The following is a 15,186-nucleotide window of genomic DNA, read 5'->3' on the forward strand; positions in this document are numbered from 1 at the left end:
TAAAATACATAGGAACAACACGTTCAACAAGCACCAGTGGTCTAGTGGTAGAATAGTACCCTGCCACGGTACAGACCCGGGTTCGATTTCCGGCTGGTGCATCATTTTTATTTTATTTTTTTGCCAGCCAATTTATTTGACTAACTGCCAATTGGCAATAAATTTATGCTTTTTTCATTTGCCTCGTTGCATCAATTTCTTAAACGTAGCGATTACACAGGAGTAAAAAACAGTCTTTAAAATAATAAAATCCCAACACATAAAGATTTTATACGTATTTGTGGATACTTGTCTTTCTTGAGGACTGGATCATTCTATAACACTAGAGGCATGTTATTCGAACATAAACATAAATCCAAGACCAATTGACGAAAAAAAGAATTACCAAGACCAATTTTCTGGATCATACTATAACATTGGATCCTAATTTAGGATTTTTGTACTTCGATTTTATTTCTATATGGCTAAGCCAATTTTCGAATATGTAAATAAACATAAATCAAACCATTTACCTGAAATTGTTCAAAAAAAACACCCGTCTCCAATGAGTTAAACACCCCAAGAAGACCGAGTGTACTAGACTGTACGTACGTACGAGCAAAGCCTAACGAATCAAGACAGAGTATTTTTAGTTAATCTGTGTTGTTTTAAGTTAATATCGTATAATAAATTTCCGATGATATCGAAAAGGCATGACGTATGTGCAAATATGACATTAGAACTCAAGATATACACTAAAAACATATTAATGATATGAATATATATGATCTTTATATATTTCTAGGGCATCTAGCATTTTTTTATTTAGTTATGAATACAAAGCCAGTTCTTTGAGAGCTAGGCAACATCAACAATCGAGACTAAAACCATCAAAAACTCTTGAGACATATATAAAAGCTATATATATATATATTCTATATAGATGGGATGTTGATAGGAATCAACCCATGTCTTGATAGAACGCACCATCATGAGAAGGAGATGTAACCCAAATTTACCGATTGAAGCACTTTGAGATGATCTTGATTGAAAGGGTTCAAGTGTTGTTCCAAGTCAGGGTAGATTGAGAATTGTCCAAAGCCTGACGAGTTTTCGGTGGGGTAACTGTTCGCTATCGCATCTCCGCGCTGAACCATCCCTGAACTTCCGGTTTGGTTAACCAAATGGGTCTGATCATGATGATGATGGTGAATATTTTGATGTTCTTGATGATGATAAGGAGTCGTAGTATTGTCTCCATAATAACTATTAGGGTTTTCTGATGATGGTGAATCAGCAAACATTATGCTTTGTGCAGCTTGTTGCTTTAGAATCTCAAGCTGTGCTTGTAGATTCACAACCTATAACACAACAAAATAAACAATTAAAAAAAAATCGGCTAAATATTCTTATATATTTGATTATATATATGTTAATATAGCTAGGAAATATCAAGATTAGGGTTTTGAAAAGGAAATAACCTGTTGTTGGAGAGCAAAGATATGAGAGACGCAGCCATAGATGGGATCTTGAAGCCTAGCTTGAGCTTCATACGAGATTGTAATGGCGGCTTCACAACGATCACTAATGGGAAGATTCGAGAGAATTTTAGAAGCATTGCTAGCTCCAAAGACCTTGTGAATGGCTGCAAAGTGTGAAGATCCTTGTTCATGACAAAAGTATGGAGCAAACACACATCCATTTGCACATTTCCTCCTAAGAAACTTACAAGCGCCACAAGGAGAGCCAGAGCTACTCATGATATGATTGGTGTTGATGACAATTCTTGATTCCAAGGTCGAATTTAATTTTAGGATTAAATTGTGTTTGATGCTATGGGAATTAGGTTTTCGATTTAACCTTGAGTATAGCTTTAAGGAGAGAGATTTTATAAACAAGGCAAAGGTGAAGATGAAGGTGGGTTACATTATTCCATTTGTTTAATTATATTTTGTCTGCTTAATGGCCTACACTTTTCATGTTTACTAGGTTTTGACCCGCGCTTTGAAAAGCGCGGGATGTCCTTTTAAATATTCGGGCCAAAGTTGATTCTATTTTTCGAAAGTTTAGTTTGCAAAGATTAAAACTTTGTTATATTATATAAATTTGGAAACTTAGATGATAGAAAGATGGTTAATTTGGTATATTTTGTAAGCTGTGTTGTAATCATTTAGATTTATTTTTGTTTAGTTTGGCATAAAATACAAATATATAAATAAATATGATTTTGAAATATATATATATATATAAAGCCCATAATTTTTTAATATTTTTTTATGAACGTAATTTTGATTATGCAATAACTACAAATGGTTTAACATATATAAGCCAATAACTAATTCATATTGTTCTTAAAATACATATTTACATTTAATTTACATTTTTAATTAAATAAATATGGGCTTTAATGCACATACCAATTTAAACATCAAATGGGCTTCAGACACAAATATAGAAGCCCGAAAGTTGTAATATCGATTAGATGAAAAAAAACAATAGTGGTCTGAATATTCAGTTTTATTCAGACAAAAATATTTTATTCTCAAAAAGCTTTCTTCGACGAAATCGAGGAAGAAACCTGGCAATCGAAACAATCCTTCGAAACACTCCATCTATTCCGTCTGGAGAAAGAATTTGAAACCCCAATTCCTCTGTATCGCAAAACAGTTCTCTTGTTGAAAGATCATCTCAATCCAGCGTTTACCGATATGAGATTCTTTGGATCTGATATCCCGATAAACAGATCTTCAGCACAAACATTATCTTCTCAAATCGGTAAGCATGTTGCTTTATTTAAGATTTCTAGTTTAGTAAAAATAATAATAATTGATGATTTTACTCTGTTTAGGATGTCTTTTTAAGATCACGCATCTTGTGGTCCTTGATTTTATTTCTATGTTTGATTTCATTGTCCGCTTTAACTGCATGTTAGACTATTTACATATATTATTTTTTAGGAGCTACAGACTGCAAAGTCAAGATCAATTGCAATGAGTTTTCCTTTATTTTGGCTACCTTCTCTATCCGAGACTAAAACAGAACATTAGCAATTTGTTTTCAAGTGGTTAAAATGAATATATAAATATTCATTACAAATCTTTGTAACATACTTTTAATGGTAGTGTATTTTTTTTAATGAACTTTACTTCTCTGATTTGTTTCAGGAGTAAATGAATACGACCAAACAATCCAACCCAAACAAAGAAAGATCTTATTATCAGGTAATTATCAGCTTTCATTTTGCCGTATTTTTGTCTGGATTTTTTTAATTGTATAGTTTAATTAAACATTTAATGGGATTACGATCTTTACTATTAAAAACACCTTATCTATATATTTTCTAAAGTGGGCTTCCATAATGCACCTTATAGTCCATCCAATGACTAACTATATTTTTGGTAGGAAAAAGTGGTTAGGATAACGACTAATACTACCTAATATCGTATCTCTTGAATCAGCTATGCGGATCTGCTCAAATAGGGTTCTTTGAAAGTAAATTGAAGAATCCGACTCGCTCTATATCCCAGGTAAACGGCAGATCATATTCTCGGTTTTAATTTTTTACGATATTGTTTTTATAATTTTAACAATCCTATATCCATATTTCAATATCAGAAACGATATGATAGTTGATTGGAGACACAAAAGTTACAGAAGAAGAGTCAAAGGTGGAAGAGCATTCCTAATTTACTTGGAGCGCAACATCTTGTTCAGTTTCAAAATCAGACTCTGCTATTCCCTTTCTTTGACAGGTGAACTGAAATTGTTAGACCTAAATAGCTGCAGCAGTAATAAGTCTGAAAAAGTGGTTAGGATAACAACTAATACTACCTAATATCGTATCTATTGAATCAGCTATGCGGATCTGCTCAAAAAGGGTTCTTTGAAAGTAAATTGAAGAATCAGACTCGCTTTATATCCCAGGTAAACGGCATATCATATTCTCGGTTTTAATTTTCCTTATTATTTTGTGTTTATAATTTTAACAATCCTATATCCATATTTCAATATCAGAAACGATATGATAGTTGATTGGAGACACAAATATAACAGAAGAAGAGTCAAAGGTGGAAGAGCATTCCTAATTTACTTGGAACGAAACATCTTGTTCAGTTTCAAAATCAGACTCTGCTATTCCCTTTCTTTGACAGGTGAACTAAAATTGTTAGACTTAAATAGCTGCAGCAGTAATAAGTCAGATATATGAACTGATGTTATTAGGTAGATCGAAATGCTTAGAAGCAATCAGTTTGTGGAATGATATCCTTATTTATATATACACATATATATCTAATACATAAACTATTTAAGATAGTGTATATTCTACAAACATCTTATTATATACTCCTATTTTGTATTGTAACAAATTACTGATCCAGCAGTATGTTAATATCTACAGGTTGATTAATACACTGATCCAGTGCGGCGGAAAGCGTTTAGAGAGGACCTATTCATGATCAATGATGAAGAACCAACATCTTAGCTGGGGAGATACCTCACATTCACAATTCATACTTAACCAAGTAAGTAAGACCTCTAACGCTTTAACGTTTTCAATGATAAATTTTAGTAATACAGCAGCAGTCATTGATAGATATTGATAAATAAAGTGATTTGAATAATATATAATTTATCTACTGATTTATGTTTGAAAATAAAACAACCATATTTGCTTAGTGAGTGTCTCGAAATTGGCTATTATATGCAAAAACTTTTCCTAAAGTTCAAGCAAGTATTATTTCAGCGCAATCACACACGCAAAGTTGTGAAACCAAAAATATAGTCTCTAAATAAAAAATCAATGCATAGTCTATAAACAAAAAAAACTTCAGAGATTTTGGAAAATCTCTTTAAAAACAATATTTTTGGTTTGTTTCCGAGGCTTTCCATCCTCATCAACTATCAATATTTTCAAACCTTTTTTGGATGTGACTCTCGATATAGCAACATAGAGCTGCCCATGCGAAAACACTGGTCTAGGTAGAAATATGCCAACTTCTGAGAGAGATTGTCCTTGGCTCTTATTAATGGTAATAGCAAAAGCCACCGAAATAGGCAGTTGCCTTCTACGCATCTTGAATGGCAACTTCTTGTCTGAAGGTGTAATAGACAATCTTGGAAGAAGAATAATCTTCCCAACTTCTCTTCCGGTAATAACTCTGGCCTTCACACAAAAATCATACAAATCTATAATTTGCAACCTCGTCCCATTCATCAATCCTCCATCATGATCAATATTTCTCAACAACATCACAGGGCATCCTATCTTCAACCGGAGATTATGATTTGGTAAACCTGATGCTTTGATAGTGTTGAGAAATTCTGGAGTGAGAGCCTGATCATTAACAGACCCTGTATCAGATGGATCAATGCTGTCGGAGCTTAAATAGATTTTTTCTTCACCTGAAATATATATAAAAAATGTAGTTAACAATAATTTTTAAAGCTACAACTGTAATCGATTTAGAGATAGTATTTTAAGTACCTTCAAGTTGATCCAACATATACTGGTTAATCTTGTTCACATCCTCATTTGTAGGGCAAAGAATCGCTCTTTCTTGAAAAAATTTAGGGTCTTTGTTCTGAAGTAGAGCTGTTGCATCTCCATAGATCTCTTTGCTTATTGATGCTATTGGATCATCTGAATCTGTAATAAGAAACTCATCTGGTATAGTAATTAGTGCCTCACCATCGTTATCATCACCAACCAATCCATCTCCCACGTCCAAAATCCACTGAGAAAACACTTCCAACTCTTTTAACTCTTCGGCAGTCATGTCAGTGGAAAGTAGCCTCATATTCTTTGTAAGTTTTAGCACCTTGCATTGTTTCCAGAGATAAGATGAATTTAGAGACTCTAGAACGATTTCAGTCCTTGATGCACAGTGAATGACAGGCAATATCTGTCTAAAATCTCCACCAAACACAACAACTTTCCCTGCAAAAGGCTTTTTCTCTGCACTTCTCATAATGTCTGCTAAACTCCTATCAAGTGACTCAAAACAATGTCTGCTCATCATTGGTGCTTCATCCCAAATGATAAGAGAAGCTTCTTTCACCAAATCAGCAGCATCAGTCCCTGGAGTCAGATTGCACAGAGTAAAATCATCAGGATTTATTGGTATACCGAATCTTGAATGTGCAGTCCTTCCTCCTTGTAACAAAAGTGAAGCAATACCACTTGAAGCAACATTCAAAACAATCTCTCCTCTGGATCTAATAGCAGCAGATAATAATTTCCACAAAAAGGTTTTCCCGGTTCCACCAAATCCATAAACAAAGAAAACACCACCTTTTTTTTTCAGAACAGCATCCATGATCTCTTCATATATCTTCTTTTGCTCGCCAGTTAATTTCGAAAAATCACTGTCATGTGCCTTTCTTAACTCATCTCGGTCATATCTCTTCTCATCCATTATCAACACATTCTGAAAAGCGTTGACGTCGCGAAAGGGTTTTGGCATTTTATCCCAGTTATCTAGCGAAGTTCCATTACTTCTCAAGATCTTCTCAATCTCAATAAGAGCACCTTCTTTTTTTTCAGAATCACTAAGGCACAATCCTGTAATCGTAAAAACAAAAATGAGAACAATATAAATATAACACAACAAATAAGAAACTATATTGTATTGGTGATGATACCTGGTCTGTTAAAATGATTTCTTTGATTATACTGAATATCTTCAGAAAGAATCTCCCATGTCTCCTCCCAAACTCTTTCTGGTTTTGATAGACTGTTGGACATAAGCATGACAGTAAAAGAATGCCGCATGTAAGAAGCAGAACTTGAGAAGCTTGTCCTGATAATGTCATCAATATATTCTTGATCATCTGCTAATAAACCCCTCGCAAAACAGGCCTCTTTGTAGGTCGGGTAAAGGACATTCTCATATGTTTTTATGTCATCAAAACATGTTGGGCCTCGAACAATATTCAGCAACACACGTAGATAATAAGCTTCTTCAATACTACGTGGTGCATAATTAATTCTGCCTATGCTGAAACCTCGTTTCCTGTCTTTCCACTTCTTCGACTTTTTGTCCCAAATAAACATTGTAGGAATTTCTGCTAAAGTAAGCTTCCTAGCAACAGCACTAACCTTGTTCAGCTCAAACCAACCCAAAAACATTGTGTTGGTAATCATCACACGACTTGTAATTTCCTCAAAGGTGTCATCGTCTTTGAATACAACGATTTGCTTCCCTGGTAGATGGAATGAAATCTTCTCAACTGGTACTGATCTGTAATGAATGGGAAACTTCAAAATCCTCCATGCACCTTCACAAGCAGATACATATCTGGAAAAAAATGAAATGAGACTTAAATACACACGAAATTTGTATAATGAATTAAAAAAAAAACAATGTAATTAATAAGCATACCTGCCCTTGAAAAAGTCCTTAATTTCATTTTTATTCTCTTCCTTTGAAGTCTGGCCGGTTTCATTGTTCTCTGAAGCTCCTCTCTTTGTTGGCTCAACAGCGATAGTAATCTTGTCCTGACCCTTATTAATATACTTGAATAAGTATTTAATAGACCCTGATTGATTGCACCACTCCACATTAATATGAGCTCTGTATTTAAGTGAAAGATCCTTGTTATAAGGTATCACATATCTGTTGTCACACTTGAAACCATTCTTATCAACAAAACGATCATTATCCCTTCTCCTGTAAACTGGAAACCCTTCTTTGTTTACAGTCGTTTTGTCACCATGTGATTTCGGATATAGCTTAGAACACTTGCCATTCTCCATGCAAGGTGAATTCGGATTAACAATTCCACAAGGACCATGAATCATAGTGTCTTTCACAACTTCATAAAGTGCTGGCTCTTTCGATTTGTCTGGAATCTCTGCAGAAATGATATTGTCGATGTGATCAGTAGTAGGGAACTTAGAACTGTGATGCATGAACAACAGTATATGAGCATGAGGCAGACCCCGCTTCTGAAACTCAACAGTAAACATCGCTGCATATAAAAGCTTAAAATTAGGATGTATCAATACAATTAAAATTAAATAAACTCAAATCAAAGTGATGATTAAAAAACTTACATGCAACGGTTTTCCCTAATATCTCATTATCAGTTAAATCTTCCATCAGAGAATCCAACTTCATTTTAAAAACTCTGCAAGCAATTTCTGGCCTGTCTTCTGTCTTCAATTTACGCTGAGACAAATATCTAGTAATCTCTGGCCATTTTGGATTGCATGTAAATGTGATGAAAAGATCTGGAAAACCAAAATGTCTGCAAATGGCCATAGCATCTAGATAGTTATTCTTCATGTACCTTGGTCCTCCGGTAAAAGAAGCTGGCAGAAAAAATCGCTGTCCTTGGTCACTCATATCTTTTTTTCCTTGGTTCTCTGACTGCTTTATAGAGTCATAACCATCAGACCTCAAACATGTCTGATTCTGCCTCAAATAACTTAACCTGTTCGTCTCAATGGTAGTGAAAGCATCAACCAAAAACTGTTGAAATAATCTTTTTGAATGCAAAAGAGTATGACACTCCCCATCTCTTTCAAACATTCGATAGGCAAACCACTGTCTCATGCTGATGTGGTCCCTCTTCAGCTTCTCTGTAGCTGGTGTGGCTCCTTTTTTTATTCCCAGTCTGAAACCATCCTCACCATAACAAAAAATGAGAGGATACTGAAGTGCAAGATAAGATGGATGTATCTCACTAATCCTCTTAAGCCAGCCTGTTTGTTTCTCTTGCAAAACAATATCACGCTTATCCATCTCTAAATTAAAATCACCAGGTATTAAAGCAGCTACCTCCGAGGCAGTTGGAGTATCAAATGTCCTTCCATCTTTCTCACGATTGCTCACAATCCTCATATGAAATTTTTCTGCTCCAGAAATTCCAAAACGTTCACGTGCAGATCGAAACTGCTTCACATAGGGATTAACTTCGTCCAACATCTCTATAAGGAGCTCGATAATTTTCTTTCTCAGATTATGTTTTCTTTCCTTGTCAGCAGCTTTCTTGTATTTGCTGTCAAATACAAACAACAATTGTCTCAATATATTTAAATTCAGCGAAGAAGAACTTAAAATTAATATAGGACGGTTATACCTCATAACAGAATCTCTATCATCAGCCTCATTTTCAGTGTCAACAATGTACAACTGAGAAAACTTTGCTGAATCACCTTCATCCGGTTTCATACTTCCCATCAAATGCATGTTTTCACCATGAAGTTGGAATGGCTGTGGTCCATGTCCTTTTGGCATTGAGCGGTCAACTTTTCCACCAAGAGAGGTAAAAGAGAACAGCATATTAATAGCTCTCAAATTATCTTGATAATACTTGCTCGTTTCATCATCCCCGAACAATAGCTGCCTTATAAGCAAGGGGCTTTCTTTAAGAAGAGGCAACTTCACTTGTCCCTGACCACAACAAAGAGAGAAAACAGGGTTCTTCTTTGTCCTTTTCTTCCGTTCGAGTCGTTCGCCGTACCACATTTTTGCTTTACAATATTCACATGTGAAAGTAGGATTACCCTCATCAACATAGTCTACACAATATATATAAACATCGATGTTCAGTATCAGAAATACTATAGTAATAACAATAATATTAAAGCACTTACCAATAGTTTTTGGCACAGGCTGTGTCCTCTGCTTTTTTTGACATTTCCCCTTGCTTTCACTCATTTTTCTAATCCTTGACAGAAAAGAATCAATTTCTGCTTTCTCTGACCGAGAATCTCTAAATAAAGCTTGAACATGATCGGAATTGTTAGATACTGTATCACTTTCTTGACTGCTTAAGTCGTAAAACTGCTCATCTTCACTTTCTGATGGAACTGCAACATTATATATCACTCCTTACATTAAAATACAAACTAATATAATTTTGTTTATAGAATATCAAATCTAGTCATGTTATATACCTTCAGTGCTCGTTAATTTATCTGAAGAATTCCCATCCTGGGATGGATCCGAAATTCTGGACTTATTAGTTCCAATTACTAATGCAGTCTGCCTTTGGCGCGAAACAGAATTGGCAGAAGCTTTTCGTACACCATTACTGCGCTTCTTAGTACCGGAATTTAAATCTGTATCTCTCTGTGATGTTTGACCTGGTAATCAAAGTTACAAAGTTATTTATTTTTCATAAATGTATAGATATGACAAAACAAATATTCTGAAAGTAGCAACATATGTGTTAAGTATACAACTATTTGAAGTTGACAGTTTTGTTTTAGTTAGCCGATCTGTGTAATATAATGCTGACCATAGCAAATAGTAAAATGTACAGATTTTCATAAGTAATATAAATCTTACTCTTGCAATGTTCAGATGTTGAATATGGACTAAGAAGAGATGGTGAATGATATCCATTTGGAACTGTATTCTGAGGTAAGTTTTGAAGATCTCTTAAAATCCTGCCGAAAATTCTTTTCAACGGAATGGTCGTGCTGGTAGATGTAAGAATAGATGGGAATGCTTTTTTTGTTCCGGTATAAGAAAAATGTTTTTTTTCCTTGATATTAGACCCCTGACCATAGGGAGACAACCCTTTGATTCCAGCTTGTGTGTTGTTGGTAACTATGAATAATAAGCAATGAAATTTTTTATAATTTAAGATATTGTGTAGGAACAATAATGTATGTGTCAGAATTTATTCTTACTGAACACTTCGTTGCACAGCTTGCTCCTCTTTGTAGCTGAAACATTTCTTATATTCGGGTTCTCTGTAAAAAAATCTATTAGAACAGACTTACCTTGTAAAATCACATGTGAATGACAAATAGCATTTACCTTTGCAGCGTGCAATTGGAGGAGGCATTGACTCTTCTGAGCGTTTGACAGACCCTCTCGAATCCATCTGGACAGGTAAGTTTGTCAAATCCGTAAAAACACTTCCTGATTTTGATTGCAGTTTAGACATGCTAATAGGGATATGCATAAAATCGTTAGGATATTTAGAAGCATCAAAATTGTTGACCCTTTTCCTTTTTTGCACTCTATCCTCTTCAGTTATCTCCTTCATTGCACTGTGAAGTTTTGATCGCTATAGTGTTGCACGAAGAATTGGAAATATGAATTACACAGGCCACGTAAAAGTATTTGGTAATTGTATTTTCTGTTAGGATTTTATGTAGAAGCAGCCTGCAGTTTAGATTTAGGATTTAATGGAAATCAACAAAGTACGATCTGATAAGCATATATGTAGGATAATATGTTTAACTGTTTTGCAAGTGGTTACATAAAAATGTAACTATACTCTATATCAATTTTAAGTAGTCTTCTATACAGGCATGCATTATTAATAATATGTCAATAGTTTTAAAATATAAATATACACAAACATTCATCTTCATTAAGATAAATCTTTAATACATTTGGCTTGCCTGTTAATAATGAAATCGACATAATAAACTCCTTTGACCACTTTGCTTTAATATGTTTGATTGGAACAAATAATTGGTATACATTATATAAATGAACGTGAATAAAATCAAGTTTTATTATATGGAATAGAAGTTGGTCAATTATAATTAGAGATCAATAATATTTCAACTCAACATGATAACTAAAAACATAAACTAAGCATAATAAGGCAAAAGAAAGAACAACTCCAAAAACGTCATAACAATTTTTTTGAAAAAACAGAGCAACAATGATAAGTTTAGGATTAAAGTTGAATTCATAATTATTTCATACTAAACCAACATAAAAACAAAAAAAAAAATTATAAGATAGTTTTTCGGTTCCTAAACAGGACAATTATTTCTCTAAACTTAAAAAACCACAAATTTGAATCCAACTTCCTAGTTCGACAGACTGATCTTCATCTCCTCATCTGATTACTTTTCGATCTTGACACTTTTTGAGCAAAACCTTTTTGAGGTAGAGGTGAGTTCAGGGACCTCATATTTGTCATCTTGAGAACGCTTAGAAGTTGGTGTTCTGTTAGTAACCGAACTTTCCTCACCGTCAGTAAGTAGAGACATCTGTTAAAATCAATAATTATACACTATGTAAACAAACTTATATTTTAAGTAAAAGAGTTTGATAAAGATATTAAAGTACCTCATCACCAGTGAGGGTGATTTCTCGTGCAGATTTAGTCTCTGATTGTGAATCAACCATTAGCATGTTGCTTACAGACCAAACTTTAGAAACCTTGTAACACTCAGCTCCATAAGACACGTTATTTTTTTCAACGCACACACCGAACTTAAAAGTTTTTCCAATGACATCTTTAAGTGACTGAGGCAAAAGCTCGGGATCCTCAATCTATTAAAAAAATCACATTTAACTTATATTTGAATTTTTATTAAAAACATTCATATATACCTAAATATAAATGAGATTGATTTTACCTCTTTGAATGATCCCTTTAGAATTTTCGCAGCACTTTCAGCTATAATTCCATTAGCAATAGTATCAAGCAACATGAATTTGGTAGTTCCTGTATTATCTTTAAGCAGCAAGTGAAGTTTAAACCTGGACATAATAAAATAAATTTATTATATAACTATAAAAATGGAATAGTAATGAAATCTCCAACAATAAAATAAATTTACTTACTTCGGAGTTACATTAGTAACATTTGCATTGCATTTCTCACACCAAAACATAGGGGCTGCCAATTCCTTCCCAGATGTAAGGTATCTTTGATGTACTTTAAAAGTTTTTGTGTTGCACAGATCACATCCAAAGTAGTACCAACCAAAATCCGTATCTATAGCATAGATGGTACACACAACCTTGCATTTACCAACCTGTGTAGACAAAGTAAAAATAATTTACATTATAAATAAATGTTGTAGTTATCATAAAAGTTGTTAATAAACCTGTACAGAAGCCACAAGTTCAGCAACGGTTTTATCTTCATACTGATCCCAGCTGTCAATTTTGATAACCTTATTAGGTTCACGAATCAACTGTTTGTCAAACTCGTTAGATTCAACCATTGACATGTTTGCTGGATCACACTTAAACCTGGAGAGTTTGACATATAATTAGAAGATGATATTAAACCTGACATATACATTTGCATAAATAACATCGAACAACTTACATTTCTTTCAAAGCATCACTCTCATCAATTGGTGGATCGAACATTATTTGGGAGGTATCAAAAGCATTTGAAAGTTGGAGTTGATCTAAACACACAAATAAAAACAAATGATGAACGTTAAATATAAAAAAGTCAACTCTTTAAATATAAAGATTAAAGTTATAAATAAATATAGTTAAGATATTTACTTCTAAATGATCCAATTTTCGCAAATCGGATCAAACACACAACCACTCCAAATTGTGCATCTTCTGAATAGGATTCCAGAGTATCAGCAAAATTCTCCCAAAAACAACATGGGATGCGTTCATCACTAAAAATACATGAAAATTAGTTTGCATCCAGAAAAAATTATAAAATCAATGTCATTATTTTACTAATACTTACTTAATGTCTCTTAGAGTGAATTCAATCTTCTTTCTTTCTTTCCCACCTTTACATTGCAGAGTTATCTTTTCACCAATATCTATGGCTTGACCCACAACATCTTTATAAAACAAAAACAGAAGTTATATAAATAAATAATGATTAAACAAAAAAAATGAGATAAAAATAAATATAAAACATACCAATCAAAAAATTGTTGTCTAGCTTTCCACTCAATATTTTTGTCGAAATCCACTAAATCCAGGAACATATCGTTATTAGTGTATTCATACGGCGCAATGGAGGTGAACTTCATGAACGTCAGCTTGTAAGCGTGATTGGTAGGTCGGAATGCTCCTCCTGCTGAAGTTACCTGAAAATTTTCTATGTTTATCCATTCACCCATACGGCATTCTTTTCCCAAACTAAGCAAATAGTTTTTCTTGCATGTTGCTTGAATTTTGTTCCCCTAGATCATTGAAAACAGAGATTTATAGGTTAGAGTTATATAATTTATATCACTCTTTGTAATGCTGCTTTGATTGTAAAAATGAAGCATATAAAAATAATTTACCTTCTTATCAGCAAAAATGATTTCCATGGTCTCACCATAATCACTCTGTTGTTTCCAGATATGAATAACTTTGACTTGAACCCACCATTCAGGTTTGAATGGCCTGATGTCAGACAGGTATGATAGTTTTGGAGTAGCTTTCATTATCTTAAGAGTTTTGTTTCTCTCACGGTGTAAGATTGCTAATGTCGAATAGTATGTATATATAGCAAATAAATAGATTAGAGAAAGCCATGGGTATCAGATATTATTTTCAAAATAAAAATCTTTATAGTTGGATGAATCAGAATATAATAAATAGTCGTTAGAATATTCCCAATAATGCTGAGATATGATTCTTCAATTTCAAGTTGGTTGTTATGATGATAAGATCTTAACAGTTCAGTTAAATGATTGATAAAAGATCTATGTTTTGATAAGAGCATAAGATCTGTTATCTATTAGTTGAAAGATTTGCAAATCATTTTTTCGTTTAAATTGGGTATTTTTATAAGTTATAACACAATATTATTGTAAATTCTGACTCAAAAGCACTAAATTGTATTATATTCTGATTTATGTGATAACAATAATCTCAGGTTTTATCTAAGTGTGTGTTATATAATGTGTAAATAGGTTGCAGGGAATCTTATTGAAGAAATATAAAAGCGGAATATCAATACAATTTTGACATGCGACATGTTACAATCCAAAATTAAGGTATGTCCGGTTTATTATATAAAAGGATAAAATGTTAGAAATGCATTAGGAATGGAACTGAATCTGGTTAGTTAGGAAAATGGAGATAATATGCTTAGTGATATATTTTTTTACTGGTTATTGTATCATAACAGACTCGTTTTTATTTATTGTTTTCCTATATAAAATCGAAATTATTATTTTATTCCCAATGAAAAAACTGAAAACCAAGGTTTAAAAAAACAATAGAAATAAATCAAGACATAAAATAGATGCACTAACCCTAAAAAAACATAAAACCAATAGACATTTAGAAATTAAAAATAAAACAGCACACTAATCTGTGTCTTCAGTATGATCTTTGTCTTCAATCTTGATCACATTGGTGCATTGCTTTTTCCTTGAACTAATCGACATCTGGTGAACTGCTTTGATTCTCTTCCACATAATATCATTCAGATTCCAAACTTTTAAAGCATTGAATTTTTCCAATTCATCAACTGAGATACCAAACCATATGTTTTGCCCACAATGTCCACAAGTTC

General features: G+C 33.3%; 2 protein-coding genes, 1 long non-coding RNA gene and 1 other non-coding gene across 5 annotated transcripts; 2 read left to right on the forward strand and 2 right to left on the reverse strand.

Moving 5' to 3' along the window:
* The first annotated feature begins 30 nt into the window (after positions 1-30).
* Positions 31-101, forward strand: TRNAG-GCC (transfer RNA glycine (anticodon GCC)). Its single transcript has one exon. It is a non-coding gene; the product is annotated as a tRNA-Gly (tRNA).
* Positions 102-815: 714 nt separating this feature from the next.
* Positions 816-1,815, reverse strand: LOC108832832 (LOB domain-containing protein 29-like). The gene is made up of 2 exons (XM_018606279.2): positions 1,461-1,815; positions 816-1,340 (listed from the first exon to the last, which is right to left on the reverse strand). Exons 1-2 carry the CDS (start codon positions 1,737-1,739, stop codon positions 969-971), a joined length of 651 nt encoding a protein of 216 aa, XP_018461781.2. The 5' UTR covers positions 1,740-1,815; the 3' UTR covers positions 816-968.
* A 447-nt stretch (positions 1,816-2,262) lies between these two features.
* LOC130511762 (uncharacterized) lies at positions 2,263-14,675 on the forward strand. Of its 2 annotated transcripts, XR_008945266.1 has the most exons (12): positions 2,263-2,754; positions 3,144-3,200; positions 3,438-3,506; positions 3,595-3,731; positions 3,835-3,903; positions 3,994-4,130; positions 4,379-4,502; positions 9,971-10,075; positions 10,293-10,352; positions 10,763-10,829; positions 14,022-14,080; positions 14,579-14,675. It is a non-coding gene; the product is annotated as an uncharacterized LOC130511762 (long non-coding RNA). The 2 variants fall into 2 exon arrangements; XR_008945265.1 differs by lacking the exon at positions 9,971-10,075 and having other exon boundaries at positions 2,268-2,754.
* On the reverse strand, positions 4,515-9,931 carry LOC108847020 (uncharacterized). Its single transcript, XM_057009338.1, has 5 exons — positions 8,036-9,931; positions 7,362-7,950; positions 6,622-7,298; positions 5,465-6,541; positions 4,515-5,382 (listed from the first exon to the last, which is right to left on the reverse strand). The coding sequence occupies exons 1-5, from the start codon at positions 9,642-9,644 to the stop codon at positions 4,808-4,810; spliced, it is 4,527 nt and encodes a 1,508-aa protein (XP_056865318.1). The 5' UTR covers positions 9,645-9,931; the 3' UTR covers positions 4,515-4,807.
* Positions 14,676-15,186: the final 511 nt, after the last annotated feature.

Source organism: Raphanus sativus, chromosome 4 (genome assembly GCF_000801105.2).
Source record: "Raphanus sativus cultivar WK10039 chromosome 4, ASM80110v3, whole genome shotgun sequence".
Taxonomy (NCBI): domain Eukaryota; kingdom Viridiplantae; phylum Streptophyta; class Magnoliopsida; order Brassicales; family Brassicaceae; genus Raphanus; species Raphanus sativus.

What these genes read in the sequence shown, in the direction of transcription:
- LOC108832832 (XM_018606279.2), bottom strand. Translation starts at nt 1,739, where the DNA reads ATGAGTAGCTCTGGCTCTCCTTGTGGCGCTTGTAAGTTTCTTAGGAGG. An exon ending in TCTTTGCTCTCCAACAACAG is followed by an intron (nt 1,341 to 1,460) that starts GTTATTTCCTTT and finishes GTTGTGTTATAG; the next exon opens with GTTGTGAATCTACAAGCACA.
- LOC108847020 (XM_057009338.1), bottom strand. Translation starts at nt 9,644, where the DNA reads ATGAGTGAAAGCAAGGGGAAATGTCAAAAAAAGCAGAGGACACAGCCT. An exon ending in AAATCATTTTAACAGACCAG is followed by an intron (nt 6,542 to 6,621) that starts GTATCATCACCA and finishes TTACGATTACAG; the next exon opens with GATTGTGCCTTAGTGATTCT. An exon ending in TATGTTGGATCAACTTGAAG is followed by an intron (nt 5,383 to 5,464) that starts GTACTTAAAATA and finishes TATATATTTCAG; the next exon opens with GTGAAGAAAAAATCTATTTA.